This window comes from Enoplosus armatus, chromosome 8 (assembly GCF_043641665.1).
Source record: "Enoplosus armatus isolate fEnoArm2 chromosome 8, fEnoArm2.hap1, whole genome shotgun sequence".
In the NCBI taxonomy this organism is placed as follows: Eukaryota; Metazoa; Chordata; class Actinopteri; order Centrarchiformes; family Enoplosidae; genus Enoplosus; species Enoplosus armatus.
In genome coordinates this window covers 7,381,209-7,406,877 of record NC_092187.1, presented here as the reverse complement: position 1 = coordinate 7,406,877, position 25,669 = coordinate 7,381,209, and the positions used below count along the sequence as shown (strand labels likewise).

At 40.2% G+C, this 25,669-nt stretch overlaps 1 protein-coding gene across 3 annotated transcripts in view; it reads right to left on the bottom strand.

The window, feature by feature from the left end:
* LOC139289139 (paired box protein Pax-7-like) overlaps positions 1 to 25,402 on the bottom strand; it is a 52,721-nt gene extending 27,319 nt beyond the window's left edge. For 2 of the 3 annotated variants that reach the window (XM_070910662.1, XM_070910663.1), the window contains exons 1-5: positions 25,318 to 25,402; positions 24,165 to 24,400; positions 23,742 to 23,886; positions 23,410 to 23,538; positions 1,176 to 1,375 (exon numbers count right to left, since the gene is read on the bottom strand). In XM_070910662.1, coding sequence (XP_070766763.1) covers positions 1,176 to 1,375; positions 23,410 to 23,538; positions 23,742 to 23,886; positions 24,165 to 24,400; positions 25,318 to 25,402 — 795 coding nt within the window. The remainder of the gene's footprint in view (positions 1 to 1,175; positions 1,376 to 23,409; positions 23,539 to 23,741; positions 23,887 to 24,164; positions 24,401 to 25,317) is intronic. The other variant, XM_070910664.1, reaches the window with a different exon arrangement.
* Positions 25,403 to 25,669: the final 267 nt, after the last annotated feature.

The following is a 25,669-nucleotide window of genomic DNA, read 5'->3' as shown; positions in this document are numbered from 1 at the left end:
GCTGTGAATTTTACAATGAGTGGTGGGCTTGAAAGTGGTGGGAAAAACAGATTCCAGCCAAGATGTTGGGGAGTGAGACATACATGAGGAATGTTGCCCCCACCCCACTGCTGAACACCTAACAGCTGTTGTTAGAGCTCTACAGTATTTTCTCCAGCACTACTGGGACTCTGTGGAGCTGAACAGACACCAAAGACAGGTTCCTTAGCTGAGATGTGAACAGCTGGCAGAGTCTCAAGCATTATACTGTATGTTATGTGTTCATATTAGTAGAGCTCAGTGAAGACATTTTGTACAAGATTACAAATAGATCCAATCACACAGGTCAACCAAAAAGCTTGAGAAGTGTTGTGTGTATGCTTGTCGAAGCAGAAAAGACAGAAGTAAAAAGGAAAACCAATGCGTCTCCTAATTGCTTAACACCTGAAAACAAAGATGAAGAGGTAAGCATGTGACTGTTGACCAGCACCTTGCTCAGCATGTAGTATAATGGCTTGAAATGTTGTCCAAATGGATCTGTGGCTCCAACTAAGTGAGACAAAGAAATCTGACAGGTCTTTGATAGAAAGCTGCGTCAATAAAAACTTGATTTTCTTAACTCTGGAAATTATTTCATCCTCCGTCTCAACAATGCCGAGGTCAACAGTAGAAATATGCCGTTCACATTACAAAGTAATCTACCAGGAATGCACGCTTGCATGTATTTGTTTACGCGTGTTTGCTTTGGTGGATGACGTCGCACTTCTGTTGGAACAAAAGTTGAGCCACATTCATCATTTTGCCAAACGACCCTGTCATTCACCCACTGTGCCAAGGCAGGGGTTTCAGTGAAATGAATGAAGGAGCTTCATTTTTTCAAGCTGCACTAACGTTGGTCTGAACATAGCCTCAAATTCCAATTGACCTTTAACAAGCAGAAAAAGAACAAATGCTTCTTAGTGGGTGGACAAAGAAACAGAGCAAGAGAGAGAGAGAGAGCATGGCTGGATGGATGGACAGGATGGATGGCCTGATAAATAGATGACTAGATAGATAGATGGATGGTTGGATGGATAGATATGTGGATAGATAAATGGAAGGATGTACAGACCGATGGATGGCTGCATGTACAGATGGATGGACATATATATAAAAATGGATGGACAGGTAAATGAATGGACATGTCAGGGCATTACCTGGACCCTGGCCTCAGTGAGTTTGGTCCTCTGGGCCAGCTCCTCCCTGGTGTAGATGTCGGGGTAGTGGGTTCTCTCGAAAGCCTTCTCCAGTTCCTCCAGCTGCTCCGCTGTGAACGTGGTCCGACTCCTGCGCTGCTTCCTCTTCAGGGGAAGGTCAGGCTCCGACTCCACGTCTGACACTTCATCCATCCGACTGCCTGGACAAACACATGGAGGGGACACACGAGGGGTCAACATGTTTCATACTGTGAATGTGTAAAAATGTAACGAATAAAAGACTGAGATGTACAATCTAACTGTCCCAAATCAACTCCATGGTTGGTGGGAGATGGAATACTATGGTCTCCTGATTCAAAGTCAACATTTTGCACATTTGCAGTAGCATAACAGCATCACGCTACTTGCCATAAAAGGAATGATGAATGATGAATTGTTAACTTTTTAGATGAGCTTAACAGTTCATAGTTGACCTTGGAAACAGCAGTTGGTATCGTATGGTAAATGGACTGCATTTAAATAGCGCTTTCCTAACTTAACGGACAAAGATGGTGGCGGAGCTGCCATGGAAGGTGCTCCAATGGGAGCAATTCGGGAGCCCATCACTGTCTTGCTCATGGACACTGTGACACATGGACACGAGGAGCCAGGGGTCAAACCGCCAACCCTGGGATTAATGGACGACCCACTCTCACAGCTGCCCCAAAGTTTGGCAAAACAATCTCAACTCAAGGTGCATTTACCTGCTTGTTGTAGTGGCATGACAACAGAGCAAACTCAATTTGACTTAGTGAACACAATCCAGGCAGTAGTTACAATGCCTCATGAACATATTTGTCAAAGTAAATTAGTAGTATGCAAACACATTTGGTAGGGACATTGTCCACCACAAATTGACAGATGGTAGACCACCAGGATTCTTGACGACTGTGGAACTCAGGGCAGACCTAATGATGGGGCAATAAAGTGTCCTTTCCAAGAGAGATACTATCCAAATCCATACCTTACTCCCCTTGCCCTCAGAGCCACCATCGCTTCTTCTGAACATCCAAGAATCCAAACCAGGCCACCACATATTCAGTGGTTCAAAGCCAAATTACATCATGTGGCAATGATGAACACTTAATGCAGCAATAGGCATGTTCACAACTTCCTACAAATACACAAAGAGGGATGCATAGCAAGGAGGGACAAATGATGCTTCAAATAGCACAGCCTCCAAAGATTTCTCTGTGTGGTTATTTATATGACAACACAATTTTCTTGTGCTTGGTAAGTACAATTCTATATCAAAACCTGCATATCCCAGCATCCCCCAGGGCACAGTGCTGAGACTTGGAGTGGAATAAGGGGTGCTAATCTCTCCAGACCACCTTGGTGATGTGTGTAGCACCATTCTTTCACTGTGGGCCTCGGGGCAGCCCAGACAAACACACTGGCAGGCTGAAAATAGTCCCAAAAATATTTATTGTGCAGCTGATTTCACTCACACAATGTGTCCATGCTGCTGTTCAGAAGGAGCCGTGGAAGATTATCTGATGCATGCAGATATCCATTTCAAATGAGGCAGCCTACTGCTTACCAGGATTGGAGAGTAGTTATAATGAGATATAATGCTCTACTGTATGTTAGTGTGGACTACGGTGTGACATCGTGGTCCAAAATGGTAAAATAAATGGCTTTTTAAACTTCCACAACATATGAAAGAAACTTAAAATCTGAGCACAATAGTCAGGTTGACTATTGATGGTTAAACCAATCACCCTTCACAGTGCTAACAAATAACACACTTCTGAAAATAGGGATCAGAAAAAATGAGTGAAATGATGTGGTAATGTATCACCTGCTGAAAAGCTTAGTGAAATGTTTTTTGCATCGACAGGAGAGCATGAAAATTGACACCAAAACGTTTATTATTATTATTATTATTATTATTAGTAGTAGTAGTAGTATTTTAGGTTAATTCAAGGCATCCTGGTACACATACCAAGGTGCTGCAATAATGCATTCAGTTTGGGAATTTTAGTCCCATGCAGTTCCTCTGCCTTTTTGCTTGAAGGAAAGGAGACAAATTCAAAAACACTGATGAATAAATGAATATGCAATAATAAAAGCATGCTGCTCAAAAGCAAATGTATTAACAGAATAGCAACAGGCTCAATACTGTGGCAAATTTGCCAAAATTCAAGCAAGTAATAAACTATAAATTTGTGTATTGTGTATCCAAACTGCCAATGTTGGAGCTTCCCATGACTCTGCCTGTAATAATGAAAAGTGCTTCATAAAGGGAAAGGCAGTTACCGAATGCAAATACAATGAAAGACTATGTTGCGGGGAAAAAAACTGCTAGCTGTATATAGTATAAAAATGAAAATCAAAAGTTTATAAAGGGTGTACACTGGGTTTTGCTCCTAGATCTCACTGTGAGGCCTGATTTAATACTATGGAGACTAAAAACAGCCTATGTCTGTGTCACAAAGACCAAAATCCCACAAAATATGGCATGAAAGGACACAACACTGCAATTTTTGAAAAAAAAAAAAAAAAACATGATGGAAATGAAATGAAAAAGCTTTATGCATGTAAATATCAGCTCTATGACTTTTTCAGATGGATGGTGTGATGACAACATTGTTTTTTATTTACATTGTAAGTTTAGTTTAGAATCCGTAAGGAGGTCCTCAGTGGAGCAGGTCTACATTTGATTTAAATATTTGTCAATAAATGTATTGTGGGCAGTGAATTCTGGGTATTGACTGTGGAGAGTGGAGGGCAGACGTGGGTATTTCTTCCACAGTTTATTGATTTGTTTGTAAGAGTGCATTCATTGTGTGCAGAAGTTGGTCATGTCTTGCGAAGTAAGAAAGAAAAGGCCCATCAAACTGGTTTAGACAACTACAGGGTCGGCTCTGTAGTTTAATTAAACAAGGAATTATGGGATTAGTGCGAGACTCCCATTACAGGCCACTGGAAGAGTCTCAGGGAGAATATCTTTTTGTGTTCCCCCCTAGCTGCCCCCCTTGAAAGCTCCCGCTAGAGAATTCTCAACGGATTACATGTGGCCGCAGGACATGCTGCTGCATTAATTAAATCAATTCTTTCACCATTTAGTCCCTGCAAAGATTTGTTTTCCTAAAAACCAAGGTAAAAAAACTCCATATATATTTATACACATACACATCATTAAAGAAAGCCTCCATGTACAGTATATGTCCTGTTTGCTGGTAGGTTGGTGGAGGGTTGTGATGGGAGTGGGGGTGCGGGGGTTGCTGCAAAGCAATTTGGCACTAACTCAGCGTGACAACACTTGAGGCCGCTGCAGTGGGCTGGGATCACTTTCCAAAAAGCACCTCCGAGTCCTCGGGGTGCTGCTGCGACGGGATGGACTCTATTTGTTTTCCCTCCACATGCTGCTGGATTTAGGGGAGGAGAGGGGCAGAGGTGGGAGAGAGGGAGGGATGTGAGAGAAAATGAGGCTTCCTCGCCTCGCAGTATTTTCTGTCTCTGACTCTTCCTCTCTGTCTCTTTCAGCCGGAGAAAAACGGCCGTAAGGGTTGTTATTTTATGTTTGCCTTTTTTTAAAAATTCTTTTGAATCGGCTTCCTTCACCAGAAGGTAAACAGTGTATATACCCAACACAAGTCTGGAGCAGGTGCAGAATTTTATTTGCTCTCAAGTATATGTTGATGCAATATTCCCACCAGCATACTATATATCTATACAGTAGATACACTAAGGAAATTGCACTTGTATTTGATCTGTTTTATATATCTGAATATCTCATTTTGTTTTTTTTCCCCATTTAGGATTCTTGTTGCGGGTGTGTCCTAGCTGAGTGTTGTATGTTGATGTGGACATCTAAAATAAAATCTGTTTTTGATAAAAGAACTTGCAACTCAGCCTTCGTCTGGATGATCATGATACAAAAAATGCATCAGTAATTGTGTGCACTCCCTTTTTCAGCTGTATGTCTGTTTTGATGTCCTCCTGAAAATGATACCTACAGTATTTACTCGTCATATGTTCCCTGTTTTTGTGCTGTGAGGCTTCGTGGGATACGATGAAAATGTCTGTGCCAAATAAAGATTTTGAGACGTAGTATTTTTATGTCAACGGACCAGGTACATACACATGCACATCAAAACATATTTATTCGCAGACAGATCTAGGTTTCACTGATGTCATAAAAGCTAAATATTAGGGTAAGGTTCAATACAAAAACAAAATATTCTCCTTCCTCTTGTGGTATCTGTCCATACAGATGGTTTTGGTTTTCTTTCTTGTGGAGATATCTCCACCCACATACGATGGAGCAGGATGTGTCTGAACAGAGACAGTGACCTCGTTATTCTAATCCAAAGACCTCACTGTGAACATCTTTTTATCGCAACTTCTTTCAATGCAAAACAATAATAATAATGACACTAATAAAACAATATATAATCCTACTGAATTTCAGACACATATATCTCATAACCTGAGCACATGAAACACACACTGTCTGCATGGCTAGACACCACTAGTAAGGGAGAACATGTTGTATATTGTATCACCATTATTTCTGACTGGTTCACAGGTGTCCATTAAAGTGTATATGGAGACATCTCAAAATACAGTCAGCTGTTTGACCACCATTAATAATTAGGTAACATGTGATCATAGAATAAGAGACTGCATTCAGTGCTCATTACACACAATTCAGTCAACAAACAGCACTACAATTAGCGTGAGGAACCCTGTATGTTGTGTATTTTCTGGCAATAACATTTCATTTGCACTTGAATATGTGTTTCGCCTTTACGTTTGTCTTGCCAGAGTAGAGACTTTATGAAAACTGGGTCACCTGAGAGCGGATTTGAAAAGCAGAGCTGAGAACGAAGCTCACAGTGATTGGACATGTAAATGAACGCGCACGTCATGGCACGGCGTCGCCCGCCGGTGCCCGTGCGGCCGCACTGACAACCTGAACAGCACTGGTGGTTTTGGTTTGCTCCACGCTCGCTTTGGACAGCAGCACAATAAGGATCCCCAGGATGGAGGAGAATAAAGTTTGACAGGCCTGTGGATCAGGAGGGTCAGCTCCTCTCTCCAGCTGATAATGGAAAGCAGAGATTATGCTAATGAGACAGACGCCTAGAGCCGATAGAGGGGCTAAACCTGGACTTCATCTTTGTCTCCACCAGATCCCTCAATTGGCATGCTATGTCTTATCAGGAAAATGGGAGCACGGTGGAGCTCCTCACACACACATGCACACACACACACACACACACACACACACACACACACACTGGGTTTGCAAATGTGCTGCAGTATAAATAACAAACTGTACACTTTGGTTTCACACAACAGCCTGGTTTTGTTACAGAGTGAATACGATTAGTGTAGAAACACATCCATGCTTTTATTTTTTATCAGATCACTGGCATTGTGTGCAGCAACACTCACTCACACACGCACACGCACACACACACACACACACACTCCAAAAAAAAACTAAATCTAATTAAACAATTATGGTCCAATTCCATCCAAAGCCAGTTATTCATTGTTGGAGTAAAATGGGACATTGTGATGACTTAATAATGATAGCTGTAATTCCATTTCCCTGTTCTGTGGAGAGTCATTTATCATCAAATTAATACCCAATTATGTTTTTCATAATGTGCACAAAGATCAGAGTGCGTGTCCCTCTGAGTCCACAGCTTTCAAATGTTGCTTTTATTTGACTTTCCCTGAACTGAAGTATCAATCGCAAATCAACTAGAAGAAAGTATTTTTGTTTGATTGTGATTGAATAAGTCTCTTAGTAGTGAGAGCGACGCCTCCCAGTGGGATCATTCTGACACAAGACACATGCACACAGTGTAAATCAGTAATGCAGAATAATTAATAATAATTAGTAGATGTGTTTATTGTGTTGCTTACAGCTTGGAGACAGGGCTGTAGCCGCCGAGAACATTTACAACAGACACCGGGAATGACGGCTCTAAGTTTGCTTTTTAATATGTATTTTATTTATTTTGTTAATTATTAATTTGCTGTATATATTTTCTGTGTATTTTATTTCCCATCATGAAGGTCTAACATCTTCACACTGCCTGCAATTCAGTGCTGGTGATGAAACGCTGAATCTGAATTTTTTTGAAAATTACATATATTGAGTCTATAAATTGTGTGTTCTAGCAGCTCATTGGTGTTTTCTATCAGTGGAGGCATTAATAGTTGTTATTGTGCTGGTGTGTTTCCTTAATAACAGATTAGATATAGTATTGTTTACGTTGATATCTATGTAGTTTTTATGGTCTTCACCCTGATGAAGACCCTTTGAGGTTGGTGTTTTAAAATATGAATATGCCCAACTAAGCGAAGGGTTTTAATATATTCTCTTAATAATATATTATTTGATAATAATTTAATATCCTTTTGTTTTCCTTGTTGTGCCTCAATAACTTTTCTTTTCTATCCTCTGGAGCCCCTCGAGGGTCCTTGGACTCACTAAATGTGGGACTGTCTTTCATGTGTTTGCAGGAGCATACAAGACTGTCTGTATTATCTTAGAGCAGACAGGACAGAGACCCTAAAACCTTTTTTATCAAACGGCTCAATAGACTGACTGACGGTCAGTAAGACTGCAGTGTGTAAACAGTGAATACTGACAATACTGTTCCCCACTTTGACCAAGACATGGGGACAAAGACTGACAGAGCTCTGGAGAGCTGCATGAAACTAATTATGGGTCATTTTGAAAATCATATTAGTTCCAGTATAATTACACTCAGGATCTGCTTTCAGTTCAGCTCCATAGGCTCTGACCAGTCGAACAGACTTCATTGGCTCAACAATTGATGAATTTATTAGTGCAAAACCATGTCTTTCTCACAAAACGGCCTGTTGAAGCTTTAGTTTTGTCCACAGCTGTTGTGTTTGTGTGCGTGAGAGATGAAAGAAGGAGAAAGTCTTTTCTAGTGTGCTGTCTTAGATAAGGATCTCTTTCTCTACTATCAGCTCAGCCTGAGGGCAGGATTTAACCCGCCTGCCTGCTTTCCTCACTGCAGACACTGTACCTTTTCACACCATGACTAGCTGCTACACACTTCCCTTCAACTTCACTGTCAAGTCAAGTCATTCTTATTTACATTTCCCAGAATCACAGACGTGATCAACATCAACCCCATACACCAGATAAAAAAAAAAAAAAGCTTCTGATGGTGTAAGATTTCAAATTCTGTATCAAAATAAAAACTGTAGAACTGATTCTGGTAGTCCTGCCTTCTCGTGGCCAGCAGAGGAAATGTGTCTGTTTTCCTGACAATCCCGAGTTAGATGAGAAGATGGATATCAGTTTTATCTCTGCATGTCCACGACACAGATGGACCAGGACATGTTTAGCCTAGCTTAGCACGAAGGACAGAAGTAGCAACCCTCTATTCTGGTGGTGGTGGAAAATAAACAAAAAAATCAACAACTTATTGCAGACATTTAGGAGGACATGCGATTGCTGCTTGGATTATGTTCACTAGCATCAAAGTTTTATACGTGCAGCACACATAGGTTTCAGGGAGGAGTTAAGAGTGTATTCCTGTTCAGTATTTACCAAGACCTGCATTAAGTGTTGTAATATGTTCACAGTGAACATGTTGTGTATTTGAATTTAAAGCAGACGGGTTGAAAGCACAGGAAAACTGTACACTCATTGTAACATTGTACTGTACATAGTGTACACGCGCACATGTCCTCATGCATGTGTGCAGCTCATGAATACTCACATGCTTTTATAATGTGTATGGACAAATTCATAGTTTCAGAGAACCAAAAACTACCTGACGGGAGAGATACCACTAGAGGAAGGTTACCATTCTGCCAGATGAACAGAGAGCAGTGGGACTATCTGGGCTCTTGTCTGTCCTCAGCAGCTGGAGGCGTGTGAATAGATGTGGACAGAGTGGAGTACAGAGGTGCTGCCTGTGGCTCTTTTAGCTGTCTTGAAATCTCTTTGGACGCCTCTTTCTGGTCAGCTGCCTCAGTGACAAAGTGGGCTCACCTTAAACAACGGAGGCCCAGGAGCCTCCCAGGGCCTTTCAGGGCCAATAGAGGCAGCACCTCAGGGGGCCGCTGGCCATGAAAGACCACGAGCAGCCCCGCTGCACTCTGCAGGACTTCAGTAAACACTTCCAGACTGAGTCACTAAAGCCGAGCAGCCGAGCAAAGTGCCGCCTGCATATTTAAGAATTAAAGAGGTCAAATGGTGCCGAGGCATGACATGGAGCAGATAGATGGGGGAGGATGTCGGAACACGAACCAGTTTTTTTTTATTTCGATATCGCTGCATTTTAACATAATAAAATTTCACATTTCTGACCAACAGCATTTATCAGCAAGATTAATAATACAGATTCTAAATGAAGCCCAGAATGAAAATAGTCATCTTTCAGCAAATTGCAGCTAATACATTAATACACTTCTCCAAATGTATTTGTGTTTATTAGTATAAATACACTGTGTGTCTGCCAATTCAAATCACCCATTTAAGAACATTTATGTCACCTACTGAAATGGGAATTTAACTAAATTTATACCAACTCTACAAAATGTTTTCTATAGATAATCAGCTCTCAGTTGCTCCTGAAGGTTTTTATTCAATAAATATGTATTTTGCAACACAGCTTACTGTAATATCAGGTTCATTTCATTTCTGCTGCAATGGCATATTTTCATTTTACTTGCAGATTTTTATGCCTGCATCAACAATACAGAGCCTTGAATTGAAGGTCTGAACACTCGACTAATTGAGGCCAAAGCCAAAGTTTTAAAAATTATTCAAAGAAAACAAAAGAAAGTAAAATAAAATCTGCCAGTTGGCACCAGGAGCCGCTCCGTCAACAAAGGCCTCAAATTCAAGCCCAAGTGGGCAAAACTGAGCTGAAGCCGAGACCAGCGCTGCATCGCCGCCGCTGCCTCTGCACACGCTCCCATTCACACAGTTCAGCATTGTTCCTGCCTTTGTTCCATTACAGCTCCAACACAATGGTATTTAGTCACAACAAATGCAGCAAAAGTGTATAGTAAGCAGCAGGAGTGGAGTGTGTGCAACGTAGGCAGTTTTACAATGATGAGTAAAATATTTGCCAAAAGATTTAGGAACTCCGCACACTCTCTCTCTCACTGCTGAAAAAAAAAAAATCCCAACTTTTGTTGTTTCACTATGAAAAAATACTTGACTGCAGCTACAAACATACGGTCTCACAGAAAGCTATAGGAGCTGTTACAGGCGAGCCGTGTGCTCTCAGTAAACGCTACATAGAACTGGCACTGAACTCAATCCAGCCCACACAAAGATGCTGGCTTTATCGGGGCATTATGTCTTAGCAAACTGCTATTAATGCAAAGTCTTTATCTTCTTTCCTCCCCAGGCACTGGCATGCATGTGTCTTTATTTAGTAGATAAAAAATAGCCATAAACAAAAATTGCCGACTGTCAATATAAACACTGATAAAGATTAGAGCTGGGAGCAAATATAATAATAAGAGGCACTCTTAAGATATACTCGACACAGCAAAGCCCTCAGTGGACAGCTGCAGGCTTAAAGAAAGCAATTGCAGAAAGTTTTAAAGAGCAAAAGAATAATCTTATTTTGGAAGAAAGTAGATTAACAATCAGAGCAGCGCAAAGAAAATGAAGTGATTTGTGCTTGTTGACTCTCTTTACAGATTCTGGTTAAAAAGCTTTGAAATGCACTCTGATATGTTTGTAAGAGATGGAGGATAGGTGAGCTTTTCATCCGCCGCTTGTCACTCCAGAGGGGGAAAAAAAATCTTTCTGCTGATGCTTTTCATGGCCCGAGCCTTTTCATATATATGTCGTACACTCTGCATTGTATGGTCATAAACCAGTCTAAATCACCTATGTAAAGGCACGAGAGGGAACTGTAACTCGCTGGTTATTTCAAATGATTCTCATTGACAATGGATATCCATACATTCATACATGAGCAGCAGCTGAAACATGTTGCAAAATCAGAAGAAGGAAATCTCAATGACTTATTAGTATCACATCACAAATATATAGTTTCATGTTTAAAAAGGATCAGTGAATGTCCTCAAACAGCTGCTCACTGTAGTTTTTATCAAACAAACAGGAGGAACGAGTGCATTTGTTGGGTACTATTTTCAGCTGAAGGTGAATCCACATTTGGTGCTCTAGTGAGTATTTGGGGCAGCAGTGTGGCACATTGATGTGTTTTAATGTTTTAATGGAGCTCCATGACACAGAGGAAGAAGATATATCATGCTGAGATACACACAATACTTGTTAGTAGATACATTCATTGTTGCTTTGAGTGTGTGCATTAGAAACATATAGAATATCACCAAATTATCATTTAAATTGTGGTTTGCTGATCACAAATGTCTGCAGGTTCAGTAACAGTAGTGGCATTTCTAAGGTTGAATTAACTCATTTTAAAAAAAGAATACAAAGCATTTAAGCGAAGCAACCACTTTAACGTAATTTCTCCACAACAATTGGTTTTCAGTTTTAAAACTGTACAGCTGTGATGGCATGTAGTGGAAGAACAGCTGGTCCAAGCTGTAACCTATAAAAAGGGCAGTTTGGGATTTGACTGTGTGTTCCTCAGCACTCAGACAAAATACATGTGGTGGGACTGACTACAGTGACTTCTAGCAGCATATTAGTATTTAATCTTGTAGTTAGGAATGTGTTTTTCAGATTGCTGTGTGGAGTTGAGGGGGGGGGGGGGGGGTGTAGTAACCTGGAGCCAGTGGATACTTAAACCAGCGCAGTAGTTTCCAGTGTAAGACAGACCCTGCTGTTTGAAGCTGAGCGCTACCTCTCGCAGCTGGCTGCCCCAAAATGGCTGCACTCAGTGCTGGCCATCACTCTCACAGTTGGTGGAGGGGGGGGGCAAATTTCTGATTTGCAACACTCTGAGAACATGTTTATTGCCTTTGAGTATGAGAGCAAAGAAACACAAATAAGGCAGTGAGAAATATCCCAGGATAAAGGGGCTAAAGAGCAGAAAATGGGAGATGTTATGGCCATAAGTGGCATGGGCTGGTGGTGGTTTGTAGGTTTGTAGTAACTACTAATTAGGCTTGAAATGCAGACATCACTGTTTCATGTCACACCCACCCACCATGACGTAGAAGCTGTCCGAAATGAAGGCTGTTCACTTTCTATATTTAGGTCCAGCCAAAGTGGTTGAAACTCGAACTTTTGATATGTGAATCTTTGATTAAAACAAACATTTGTTTACATAGTTTTTTTTCTTTCAGTATGGGCTGAAAGTCCAAATATATCAAGGATCAAGGCCAACTGTCCATATATATACAAATATATTAGATTGTTGGGGCAAATACAAGAAAATCATTGACCAAAGGCCAAACATGGTGGGCTTACTGGACATGCAGAAGGGTGTGTGAGATTATTAAGACAAATATAATGAATATCTAAATATCTAAATATATAAATATCTTTTTACGTCAGTTTTTTTGCCATAATTTCTATATAAGCAGTCTGGAGCTCCCGAAATGGAAAAAGAATGACAGCTTGCACAAGTTGTTACTAAAATGCAACCTGAAACCATAACAGCATGTACAGTTGTTGGAGCAAAAGTGAAATGTGAGTCATGAGGATTTTATGATATAAAAGTGGGCTCACAGTGTACATCAGACTGAGAAACCTTTTTCTCCTGTATGAACCAAACTCTCCTGATGCTGCTTGACTCAAAAAAAGGACAACAACACCCGACATGATCCAACACTTTCACTGTCAGACATTTCTGCTTTCAACTACTTTACTACTGCTTATCTCTGCCTACACTATACCAATAAACACTATACCAGTATGAACTATATCAATAAACACTATACCAGTATAAACTATACCAATAAACACTATACCAGTATAAACTATATAAAGGTCACTTTGATAACTGACATATATCCCATAATGCAAAAGTTTGTATTCAATGTACTGGACACGTTCATGGTCCCCAGACAATAAAGCCTTTTGAGTTGAATGATCACATGACCTTCCCTGCTGTGTCACCTTTGGGTGGAGATGCTGATTTCAATTAGCAATGTCTTTCAAATATATGTGCCCATGAGGAGTTTCCCAGAAACCCTTTGATTCTTTGTCAATCACATCTCGACCTCAGCAGACCACAGACATTGACAGAACATCAAGAAAATAATATTATTTAAAAAAAAATGACCACAGCAACTGCCTCTTCAGCCAATCAACTGAACATGATAAGCTTCAAAAGGCGAGTATTCACTGCAGGGTTATTGCATCGACCAGGCTCAGTGACTTCACGGAGACGAGACAACGGGTGAACGCTGCTCCCAACTAAGAAATAGTCTGGCTCGTAAAACTGCAAGCTGTCAGGTTTAGGAAACGCTTTGTGTTCAGATTAAACTAATGAGGTATAACATGTTAATCAGTGAGCTGTAGAGGAGCTGGTAGGTGGATTTTATTACCTTTGGACCGAGCCAGGCTAGCTGTTTCCCTCTACTTCCAGCCCTTATGCTAAGCTAAGCTAACAGGCTGTAGCTTCACATTTAACGTACAGATATGAGAGTGGCATCAATCTGAACATCTAACTCTCTGCAAGAAAGTAAATAAGCTTATCTCTTAAAATGTCAAACATTCTCATTTTTTTAATCAAATGAACCAAACTGATGCTGCTTTCAAAGAGCAAAACACCTATTGACATAAATGTCACTTTAAACTAAACTTTAATCCTTTCAGCACTTCAGTTTTAACTGCCACTTCCACTTATTTCACTGCTTCATCTTCGTGTACGACTGCATTTCGAAAGCTGAAGACTCAACATGATAACAACATGAATTTACCTTTTGAGTTCATCTGTTTCATGGACAAACCTTTTCAGCATTAGTAAAAATGATGCTACACTCCACCACTACAGAAGTAATAGTATGTTTCCTTTACTTGTCTTTTCTGTTAGCATATTTAAAGACACCTGCTGCTTGGAGTGGCTGTAGGAAGCACAAACAGCAGTAAAGAAGTGAGCGGACCACAGTAAACCCTCCCACTGCAGATGTACATTCATTCAAAGCAGGAGCATTAGAAATGCCGATCAGCTCGGCGGCGCAGAGGAGAAGCTTTCCTTTCAGCGTTTTGCTGTTGTCTAGCTCAATCGTGTCACTTTGAGGGAGTCTATTCAGAGGTATTCATGCATCTGCCTTCAGGCCACAATGGCCGCCACTTTATAAACTGTCAGCCTGCTTGCCTCAAGCCTTTGGTTCGTATTGTTTCCTTTTCTTTAATAAACTTGGAGGAGTTCATCAACTCCTTCAATGGCAAATGCAGGCACCAAATAACAGACAGGCCTCCTCCATTTTAGATTTTTTTTCTACTTTTTTTCTTGTTAGCAACTGTTTATGTGTCAGCAGAGCATGTCTGAAAGAAGACATACGGGTTGTTCTCTGTCCACATGCTCATCATCTGCAGCTGCCTGGACAGGGATACAAATACTACACGCTGCTGACTTTAAGGAAAGCGTTTGTGAAAAGACTCATTTCTTATTTTCAGTTTTCAAACGTGAACCTCTCTCAGTGTGATCACAGTAATGCCTCTCGTCCAGAGACACATCACACATGATAACCACGAGACATCACATTAATCAGTTTGGTCAATTAAATAAATTTGAAGGTTTTTCTGGCAATTATGAATTAATTGAAAATCAACACATTATTTGTTCACATCTCATCTAGCAGAACTTTAGAAAAATTGATTTCATTTGGAAACATATGGCGTTGTAATATTCAAAACATCCAGTTTTGTACATTGTCTCACACAGCTCCATTTACATTAGTGAGACAGTGACTGGCTGTGGTTATTTATAAAACTATATCTACTACATTTATCTGCACCAAAGATATTAAGTCTGTAACAAGGATCAGTGAAAGAAGTGTCACTGTCTAAAATCAAGACTATGTCTGATTGTATACTGGACACTGATTGCACCTTGTTGAGTGTGATGTTGATGGATTCTGCTGTCCCACAATGCAATGCACAGACAGAAGTGGAGGACTGTGGTGTGAAGGCTCCGATTACAGCTCAGAATAAATTAGGAGTCTGCATTATGGATAAAATCCTTTATTAGAGTGTATTTTTATATTTTGGAATATTGTTTTCTGGAAAATGGTGTAAGAAACTGTTTATTGATATAATGACAGGACCGGTCTGTCTGTTGTGGGCTTATCCAGTGAATTAAAAGCCTGAAAAATAATAATAAATAAAATAAAATAAGATAAAACCTGTAAATCCAATATTTCCATTAACCAGTTCTTCTCACTGATTTGCAACATTGCTCCTAATAATCGAATTCAACCGGAAACAGAATTTTGATAAATGTGTTTGTAGTTTAGTTTTAGTTGAATTATATATTTCTTACAGTACATATTATGATTTTACCCTAAAAGAAATAAAGTAACAAACAGTTTGAAAACAGTTTTGCTTGTTTTTTTGTAATGTTTCCAAATTTGAAATTGTTATCTCTGGTTTTGATAAGTGCTACATAAATAAACTTTAGTAGTAGTATGATTATTATACAGGTCATATGTATAATAATAATGTCATGCTGTGAGACTGCCAAAGTACTTTACAAGGACAAAATGACAAAGAAACACGTTACATATGAATTTCACACGTAAATAAACCCAAATTGAATAAGCTTATATTTCCAGAAGCAATTGAGGTTTAGTCTTGACATGAGAAGTGCTTACAGGTTCCTGACTGCCTCGAGTTTGTTTTCCTGCTCTTAAAGACGGCATTACACTTCAGAGTGTATCTTATTAGGCTGCGATTAGTACTGTGTGCTTATTAGACGAGGTGAGTGAAATGAATGTCTTTACCTTATTACTCGTGATTACATGATTAATGACTGTCTTTGTCAAAATGCTCAGAATCACCTGACCTGGTCTCTCCCCAGATTACAGTGCCCCCATCCAGAGGACACGAGGTGTTTTGTACAGGTGTGTTCAGACCAAACACATTAGTTGCTCGAATATGGCCGCTGGAGAATCTCGCTAACAGCCAATGGGAGTACTCCTTCCGGAAAGGAGGAGTGGCTTACCTCCACGTTCATTTGTAAGCACTATTGCTGCCTTGTACCTGCGGTGGACGTCCCAGATACACTGGGTTCATATCATCCGGGTGGCGCACACAGCTCGATGACATTCACAGCCTTCTCCGGGAACTGGTCTGTTTCTGGTCTTTCTGATTCTTGGTGACGGCTTTCACGACTCGTGTTCGCATCTATTCGCGTCGCCTGGTGCATATTCACGTCTTTGCATTGACTTTGTATGTACAAATTTGCTTTGTGTTTAATCTGGACACACCTCATCACACACACCTGGAGTATCTATAATCTATAATAATCTGTATCTATAATCTATAAACAGCACTGAAGCAACAACACCTCACCAACACTCTGCATGTTGGAGTTTACTCTCATTTGTCACCCATCTGTAAATTGATATCAGAGTATTTGCTCATCCATTCATATTTAATTCTGTCTAATTAAACATGCATTTCTCTCTGGAAGAACTAATTCATAATAAGGTTTCGACTGTACAGTGTGTGGTCCCTGATCTGTGTGAACAACGTTCAGTTCCCATCATGGCCTGAGAGTGTGTTAAATATGTGGCTCAAATGATTTTAATGCAGTGACAGAGAAATGGCCATTAATCCACTTTCATACCTTTCAGCAGCGTGAACGTTTACTCTGCACCCCCCCTCAAAAAATGCCGGGCCTTTATGCCCCAGTAATCTCTGTATATTTAAGGTCATTTTCTAGCCAATTACACTGGATGGTTGCGTTTGGTGAATGTGATTTCCTCCATGGATTGATGGAGAAAACCATGAATAAGCCATCTAATAGATCACACAGACCTTTGTATGGAAATTTCAAACAGGATTTTAGAAATGCATTTAGTTCCTCACTAAAATAATTTCCCCAGCACAGAAATCTTTGCATTCGCTGCTAATATGAATAATCAGTTATACACACTTCAGTTTTAGTTTCACACTGTCTCTGTGCTCATATTTGGCCAATTCTTTTTTTTTTTTAAATGAAACAAAAAATAACAAACTGCTAATGATAGGATTTAAAAAATATATACAATTTCCAATCATTTTTTTTCTAAATGAAAGTATTATAATAATGTCAACAACTGATTTAATACTAAATGAAAGCTTATTATTTCTATATTTATCTATATCTATATTCTATCTATATCTATCAGGTCCATAGTTATGACTGCGGACACTGAGCTTTAAGGCCGTAGCTTGACAGACTAAATATTGTATAATATTGTATATTTAGCTTTGCAACAAAACAAGGGACTTGACCTCAGTGTTTCTATAATCCAGCCTACGGCCCTGATATTCATTTTACAGTTTCCTTTTTTTTTTTACATTCTGAATTTCATCTTCTGTATTTACGAGGATCAAAGGCTGCATTGTGTTGTCTTATTGAAGTGACAGCAAGATCATGCAAATCAACATGTAATCGACTGTAGATGTTAACAACAGGCAGATGATCTGATCCGGTGTTTAATTCACGAGACAGATACTCGTATAAGAATAAAGTCAGTTGTAGATGAGAGAATAAAGCTAACAGACAGCGCAGAATGAGAGCTGTGTGTTTAAAGCCACCGTGTTTGATCTGCAGGGAGCTCAGAGGAAGAGACCTTTCTGTCTCTGGCTGCAGGACAAATGAGTTGCATTAATCCTGACACAAGATATCAAGTTCACCCCTTAATCCCTTCATTTTTTACTTTAAACTTCTTCTTGCATTTTTAAAAATGCAAAATGAAAAAATATTAAAAGCCCAGCTCCATTCCATCAAATAGAAGCATTCATAGTTATTTCTGGACATGTTTGAACAAAGCTTCATTAAAAAGTTCATTAAAAACGTGTCTAAATATAATATCTATGTAATATAAGTGTAGAATAACATATTCAACGTGAGATTGGAGCTGTACAACTGCAGCACATTGTCTTCACCGAGGGCTAAATTAAAGACCAACCAAAGTGTGGACATTTGATTAATTTGTTGATGCCATATTGTTTGTGCCATGTGTTGTGATGTTTGCTATTGTCCTGCGTGTATCCTTTGCAAATGGGCTGTTAATGGGATGCCCAAGGCCTCTGACTGCCCTCAACCCCATTTTGCCTGTTTGCTCTTTGTGCACTGCTCCTCTTTTGTTGGCTGATCAGCTTCCCATTGGGTCGCCAGACAAGATTCTTGGCATTTGTCGGCGAAATGAAAGGAGGATTAAGGGATGGCTACTGAACACTCCATGGCAAAGAAGTGGGCTGCTATTCTCCCATTCAAAGCCCCCTCCCAGTTCAGCAGCTCCCCTTTATTTGTTTTCTCAAAGACATCACTGAGAAGTCCAAAGTGTTACAAGAAATAAAGGAAAATCAACAAGTAGGTCAGAGCCGACAAAAATGCTAATGGCTGTTAAAAAAGAGAAGAAGCCGAACAATTAGCTGCTTTTTTCTAATTCCAACAATTATAACTGTGACGTAAAGCTTTGAAATAAGACTTTATATGGGGCTGCAATTAAGGATTATTTCATTACATGAATTTAACAATTACTTTACTGATTGATTGATCATATATATGTATCAATATATATACTGTATATAGCAAATAAAAACTATAGTTGATTATGCAAACAGGCCAATTTATTTTGAATGTATATTTTGAAGAAAGATGTTTCTACTGTTGTTGGGTTGAAGCCACATTATTATTATTATTATCATTCTTATCATTTTTATCATTATTATTATTATTATTATTATTATTTCACATGTGAGATTTCTGGAAACCACATGTGCTGATAGATCTGAGCGTTAACTCAGCACGTCATATATTTTGATGTTAGCATGTAATTGTTCTATTTAGTTTCTGTTTAGGAGAAAACTTACTACATAAAAACTACATAAGTTTTGCTGAATATGAAGAGTTTGGTCTCATGTGATACGTGACACCAGCATGCACCAAAACATCCTTATTAAAAATTATGATACATGTGTTTTAATGTCTGTATAATTAAGAAGATATATTTCACGTGCAAAGTCCGAGAAACACATGAGAGGGAAACACAATGTGAATTTATCACATGTGAAATTACAAATGAGAATCGGGATCATGTGAAATGCTCATATGTGAAATGTTTGTGTACGTGATAAACATGTGGAATGTGTCACTCATTGAAATCTGATTTAACCTAAAACCCTCATACTTTCTGTTACTGACTGATTAACTGATGGTCTTATTAACTGTGTCATTATTATATTGCTGCTGTTTTTCTACGCTGAAATTCATTTTATTACATATATGACAGAATAACACGTTCTAGCTCACATGATGTGGAGTCTCTTTATCCTCTGTGCTGCCACAGTGACCCAGTTTCCCCACAGGGATCATGGTGATCTTCCTCAACAGCCAGATCCAAACATTAACCCCTTCATTTTACAGAAGGAGAGGGAGACCTTCACCTCACTAAAGTGAAGAAATACTCAAAACAATCTTAATGTGCGGTATGAAGTGAAAAACATGATGTGTTCTCATGCCGCCCGTCTGAACGGAAACACAGCAGCGGTGTTGGGGGGCACGGAGGCCCAGACAGGTCCTGTCTCATGCAGCAAATGGGCTTTAATTAATAGACAGGCAAGCCTGAAAGCAGCGCTGGCACCAGCTAATATGATGAACTCTCATTGTGGAAGTGTCGCGGCAAATGTTTCTGATAAGCAAAAGCAGCAGAGGATCAAAGCCTCTAAGCTGCTCACTTTGCTCCAGCAGCTTCCTCACTCCCTCACCTACGTCTTCTTCTTCCTCGGCTCTAAAAGTCTGAAACACAGTCTTGGATCCTGTCCCCAGGTCTGTCCCCAGGTCTGTCCCCAGGTCTGTCCTCAGGTCTGCACACCACCACAGCTGCTGCAGTCAACCTCAGCATGAATATTAAGAGAGTGTTCATCATGCTCACTACTTCCATACGCTCCAATGACAACACACTTCTGTCCATGTGTGGATTCCATCAGTTCGTCACTGCTTTTTTATTTACACAGTATTTGGAGGCAGAATCTGCTGATATCCACCACATGTCTGCCTGATGACCTATTTATGACAAATGCTGATATCAACTGGATATTATAAATATTATTTGGACACACTGTTGTGAGATGAGATGGGGTAGAGAAGGTATTTAGTGGGTGTGACAATTTTATGATGACAGACCTGACAACAAATGATTATTTTGTCATCCTGAAAAATGATTAGTTGTAAGAACATGATGAATGGTAACTAGATTAATAAAAACCTTCAGCTTCACAAACATTTAGGGGTGTGCTATGTGAGATGAGGTATCTATGCCTTTATCCCACCAGACCAAGATTATGGCTGCAGATCCAGATTACAGTAAATCCAGATTCATCATCATATGTTTGAACTATTTGTTCGTTTTTTTTGTTTAATTTCAAAGACAAACATCCATCTGCACGTTTGTCTGTTCGTGTTAAAGAGAGAAACGCAGCACAAAATGGAATCAGGAAACATTTGGGATTTTCACTTGATCAATGACTTGATAATCATAAGAGATGATGATCATTATTACTGTTGATAGCACTCCTCTACGTTGCATGTTGGCTTCCAGCCCCCTTGTCTTGTTTTTTTCTTTTTTTTAATATGTCCCTTAAAAATGTGAATTTTTGGTGCAAGGCAGCGGGGGAGAAAGGGGAGGTTAATCCCAGTTTAATACACTGATGCTCAGCCCAGGACCGAGGCTGTGATGATTGTGTTATCTCCAGCCAACATTTGGGTCTCCCTCAATTTCAACCCGGCAAAATAGCTGCGAGAAAGTGCAGATGGAGTGGAGTAAGTGCGGCTGCCCGGGGAAAAGTGTTATTAATAGCTGCAATAGAACTTCCCACAGCCTGCAAAGCTGCTTCTCGTCACTTCCACTGGATTTGTTTGAAGTGCGCTCTCCATCCTCACTGTCCACGTCTTTTTTTCTTTCCACCAGGCTTATTCTTATTTTCCTACAGTAGGTTATGAATCTGTTTGGGAGCAATATTGCATATTGATGAAATGCTGCAGATGAAAAGACTGCATCAGTCATTGTTTATGGAAAACTCATCGCAGACTGTAAATGGCTTGACCCACAGCAGACAGTCTAATAACTGTGGCCGCAGAGGTGACCTGCCCCGTTCATTACACCTGTTCTATGAAATCAATGGTGGAGGCAGGCCCAATACATTAACTAATATTTCATGATATGTTTACATTCTATTCTGGAAAATGTCAGACATTATTACAATGCAGTAATCTGCAGAATATGATCATGATTGTGCAGCTTTTCATATCTATTTTTTCAAAACATTAACATCTATCATAACTGAATATAATTAAAATAAGAGCTACTGTCATATTTTGTCACACAGCCTCATGTTGAAGAGATATAATTATATAAAGTATAGACGTGCTGTAAAAAATACATGTATGTGGAATCAAAAGTTAGTAATGTAAGAGAAGAGAACAGAAAAGCTGTAGCTAATTATAAAGATTGAATTATAAATCTCTTATAATGTGTTTTCTTGTATTGTTCTTTATGTGAATCTGTAAAACATTTTGTGCCTGGTTTTAACGGTTGTACAGAAATAAAGTAATTTGCATGCAGTATGCAGCCTGCATCACTACTGTATATTAGTGCGAGCACTTCTTCTCTGATGGAAAATGACAGTAAATAGTACTCATCCATGTGTTTGTCTCAGTCACACCTCTTTCATTCAGACTAAATACACTCTGGCTCTGCCTGAGATTCTGCCAACATGCCACCAAAAACAATCCCATAAAAGGCAAATGAAATGAATATTTCAAAATACAATCTAAACAACACGAGAGGAAACCTTAAAATCTCATGAATTTGCGCCGCGGGCTCCACACCAAGAAGTGAGCCGCTGAAAGATGAAAGTGAAAAGAAATAAAAGGCTCAATTTAATCTGCTTTAAAACCCTTCAACAGAATGCATGTGCCTGGAACTGTGAGAGTGAGGGCTGATAGGGGATAAATATATTTCTTACCATGCCTTCCAGCTATTACACCCCTCTCCAACACAGACGCCTATTCAACAGACACCGGTTTCATTACCAGCTGTAATAGGCTAAGTCTTCCAATGATTAAATGCCAGGCGCAGATGACAGAAAGACACTAGCAACGCTGATCTTTGGAGGAACATGAAAAGGAGGACAGATGATATAGCGTTTGAAAAAAAGAATGTCACCAGTGGAAGCAGTGGTCAGGAAACACTGGGATCTACAGGCCTTAAGTCTAATGAACAAACAGCTGATTCTCCAAAATACTCCAATCAAACAGGCCAACAAGACCAACAACAGTGTCATCAATCTGCAGCAGCTCCGAACACTGAGCCAGTTTGACAAAACAAACACGAAATAATAAGAGTTGCATTCACTGTGGGAGGCATCTATAAAAATAATAAAACTGCTAAATGCTGAAATATGTCTCCATTTTATAGTCAGAGAGACAAGTACCTTAAATTCCCTCAATGTTAAGAAATATTTAGAGAATCCTGGAAGGCCGATTACAGATCAAACTGAATCATTTTGCTCCTTAAAATGATTTATTTATCAATATTTTAAGTTCTAAGTTTTAATTCAATTTAATACATATATATTATAAATTTTAATATTGTCACGTTCCAAATCGTTTTGTCTGTTTGTTTCAAATCAAATATTTTTGGACTGAATTCAGAAGATGATTTTTTTTTTTTCTTTTTCGGGTGAACTTGAGTCCAGATCGCAGCTCCTAAACAGGCCGCTGTGAACCCGGCTCCTGGGCTCCGGCTCCTGGGCTCCGGCTCCTGCACGGGCCCGGGCTCCTGTCCCTGTCATGCGGCCTGTAATTGATATTGACTGGCACATCGGAGCGTTTAAACAGCGCCACAGGAGCGCGATCCACTCCAGCGGCCCCATCATAAATAATTAAGCGGCTCCTGTGTCTGCTGGGAGACCAGCTTAAAGGAGCAAAACCCGAAGCGACAAAACGCCCATTTAGGCCCAATTTGTAGACAATTCATCGGCAGACAGTCGTCCAACCAGCAGCTGTCCACGCGGTCTGTCCCCGCGCTGACGGGCCGGGCTGCGTGTCCTCTGGCCTACCTTTGTCTCCGAGGATCCCGTCGATGCTGTGTTTGGTTTTCTTCTCTCCGTCTTCGTCCTTTTTGTCACACTCCTCCTCATCGTCTTTCTTTCCAAATCGAGCTCGAAGAACACGGCTGATGGAGCTCACTGCGAACATAAATGCAGCTTCAGTTATCATCATCATCATAATAATAATAATAATAATAATAATAATAATAATAGGCTAATAATAATGACCTTCGTTCCCCTTCTAGTGACAACCTTGCCTTAATGTTCAACACTGTTTTTTTTTAAATCATTTGAATGGGACAGTAGCGGAGAATGAAGAAATGTAATTAAAAGCGGCTTACCGGAGGAGGCCTCACCTGAAGGGACTGTGCTTCTGTCACACACCCCGTCCTTCAGCAGCTTGTCCCGGATCTCCCAGCTGAACATGCCGGGGTTGTCCCGCTTGTACTCCTCTATCCGCTTCTCCACGTCCGGCGTGGCTACCTGCTGCAGGTGGGACACAATGTGATGAGCTCAGGCTGCTGATAATAATAATAAAAATAATAATAACAACAACAACAACAACAATAATAATAATAGTAGTAATAATAATAATAATAATGATGATAATAATAATAATAATCAAACAACATTAAATATAGGCTGTAAATAAATACACTGGCCTAATTACAATTCTCATTTAGGCTACATCATTTATTATTATTTTATCATTATTATTATTATTATTATTATTTTGTATTATCATTATACCCGGTTCTTCTCACCCTGGGCTTGCTGCCTCCTATCGCTCCGGGCCGGATGGACCCGGTCTCCTGGTAGCGGCAGAGGATCTTGGAGACGCAGCCGTGGGAGACCCGCAGCTGTCGGGAGATGACGCAGGGCCGGATCCCGTGGTGGGCCATCTCTACTATCTTGTGTCGGATGTGGTTGGGCAGCGGCCGGCCGTTAATGAAGACCCCTCCGAGCTGGTTGACTCGTCCCTGACCCAGAGGAGTGGACACTGTGGACGACACAAGGTCACACTCAGGGAGGAAAATGCTCCCGTGGGAAATGCTGTTGCTGTTTCCTGCGCGTGTCATTTCAGTGAACTGTAAACATGTTAATGATCTGTAAACATGTTAATAAAGGCCGAAACATGTTAACGAACTGTAAACATAGTCTATTCTAGGCCGAAACATATGAATGTAGATCGAAACATGTTAATGAGACGTGAACATAATAATGAACTGTCAACATATTAATGACCTGTAAATATAGGATTAATGTAGACCGAAACATATTGATGTAAGCCGACACATATGAATGTAGACCTCCATATTATCGGTTATTGGCTAATAAAACGGAGGACGTCTAAATTGTAGAAAGAAATGAAAATGTTGGTTGACAGATTTCCAAGGACGGACTTCACATTTCCATCCCGAAGAGGAGGCGCAGAGCTCCGTCTGTCCGTCTTCATTATTCACCATCACGCTGTCCAGACACGCTGTAATCCTCTGCCTCTCCTGGCTTTTTTTTTTTTGGGGGGGGGGGGGGGGTTTGATTTGAGTTTCCAGGCGCAGGACACTTGAAGAAATCCCACGTGTGTGCTTTTTACTCTCTGCTAGGTTTTTCTTTGGATGATTAACAAGTGGAGTGCACGTGAGCCGAGGACCTTTAATATTTAGCCTTTTAGGTTAATATTATAAAGCGTGCTATTATTATAATCTTAGTGAGATAACAAAAGCATTTTTCTCTTTAATACGAGTCCGTCATGGAAAGAAAAAAAGTTACAGTGTTAAAGTTGTGCGTAAAGGCCTCGGCTATTTTAGCTTAGCATATTTTCATTATCAAAACGGAGCTGTCAAGTTTTCAGTCTCCTCACAAACTCTGCTGTCTGGAAGTGTCGAGGCCCGGGGCAGGCTGCAGACTGAAGCCTACCTTCCAGGGGGAATCCGGTGCGGGGGTAGTTCTGTCCGGGAGCCGGGCGCATCATCCGCGGGACCGTTCCTGGCAAAGAGGACATTGTACCATTAAAAAAAAAAAAAAAGAAGAAAACAAAAAAACAAACAAAAGCAAAGCCAACAAAAAAAAAAAAAAAAAAAAGACGGACACGTTTCTAGATGTCCAGCTCAAGTGGAGACTTGTTGGTCTCAAGTGTTTGAAGGAGGGAATGTCTGACAGGAGGCTCAGTGTCGATGTGAGATGCTGCTGGTTGAGCAGGTTGAGAGCTGCAGGGAGTCCTTACACTGTTCATGTGTTCACAACGTACAACTGCTCGGGCTCCCACATG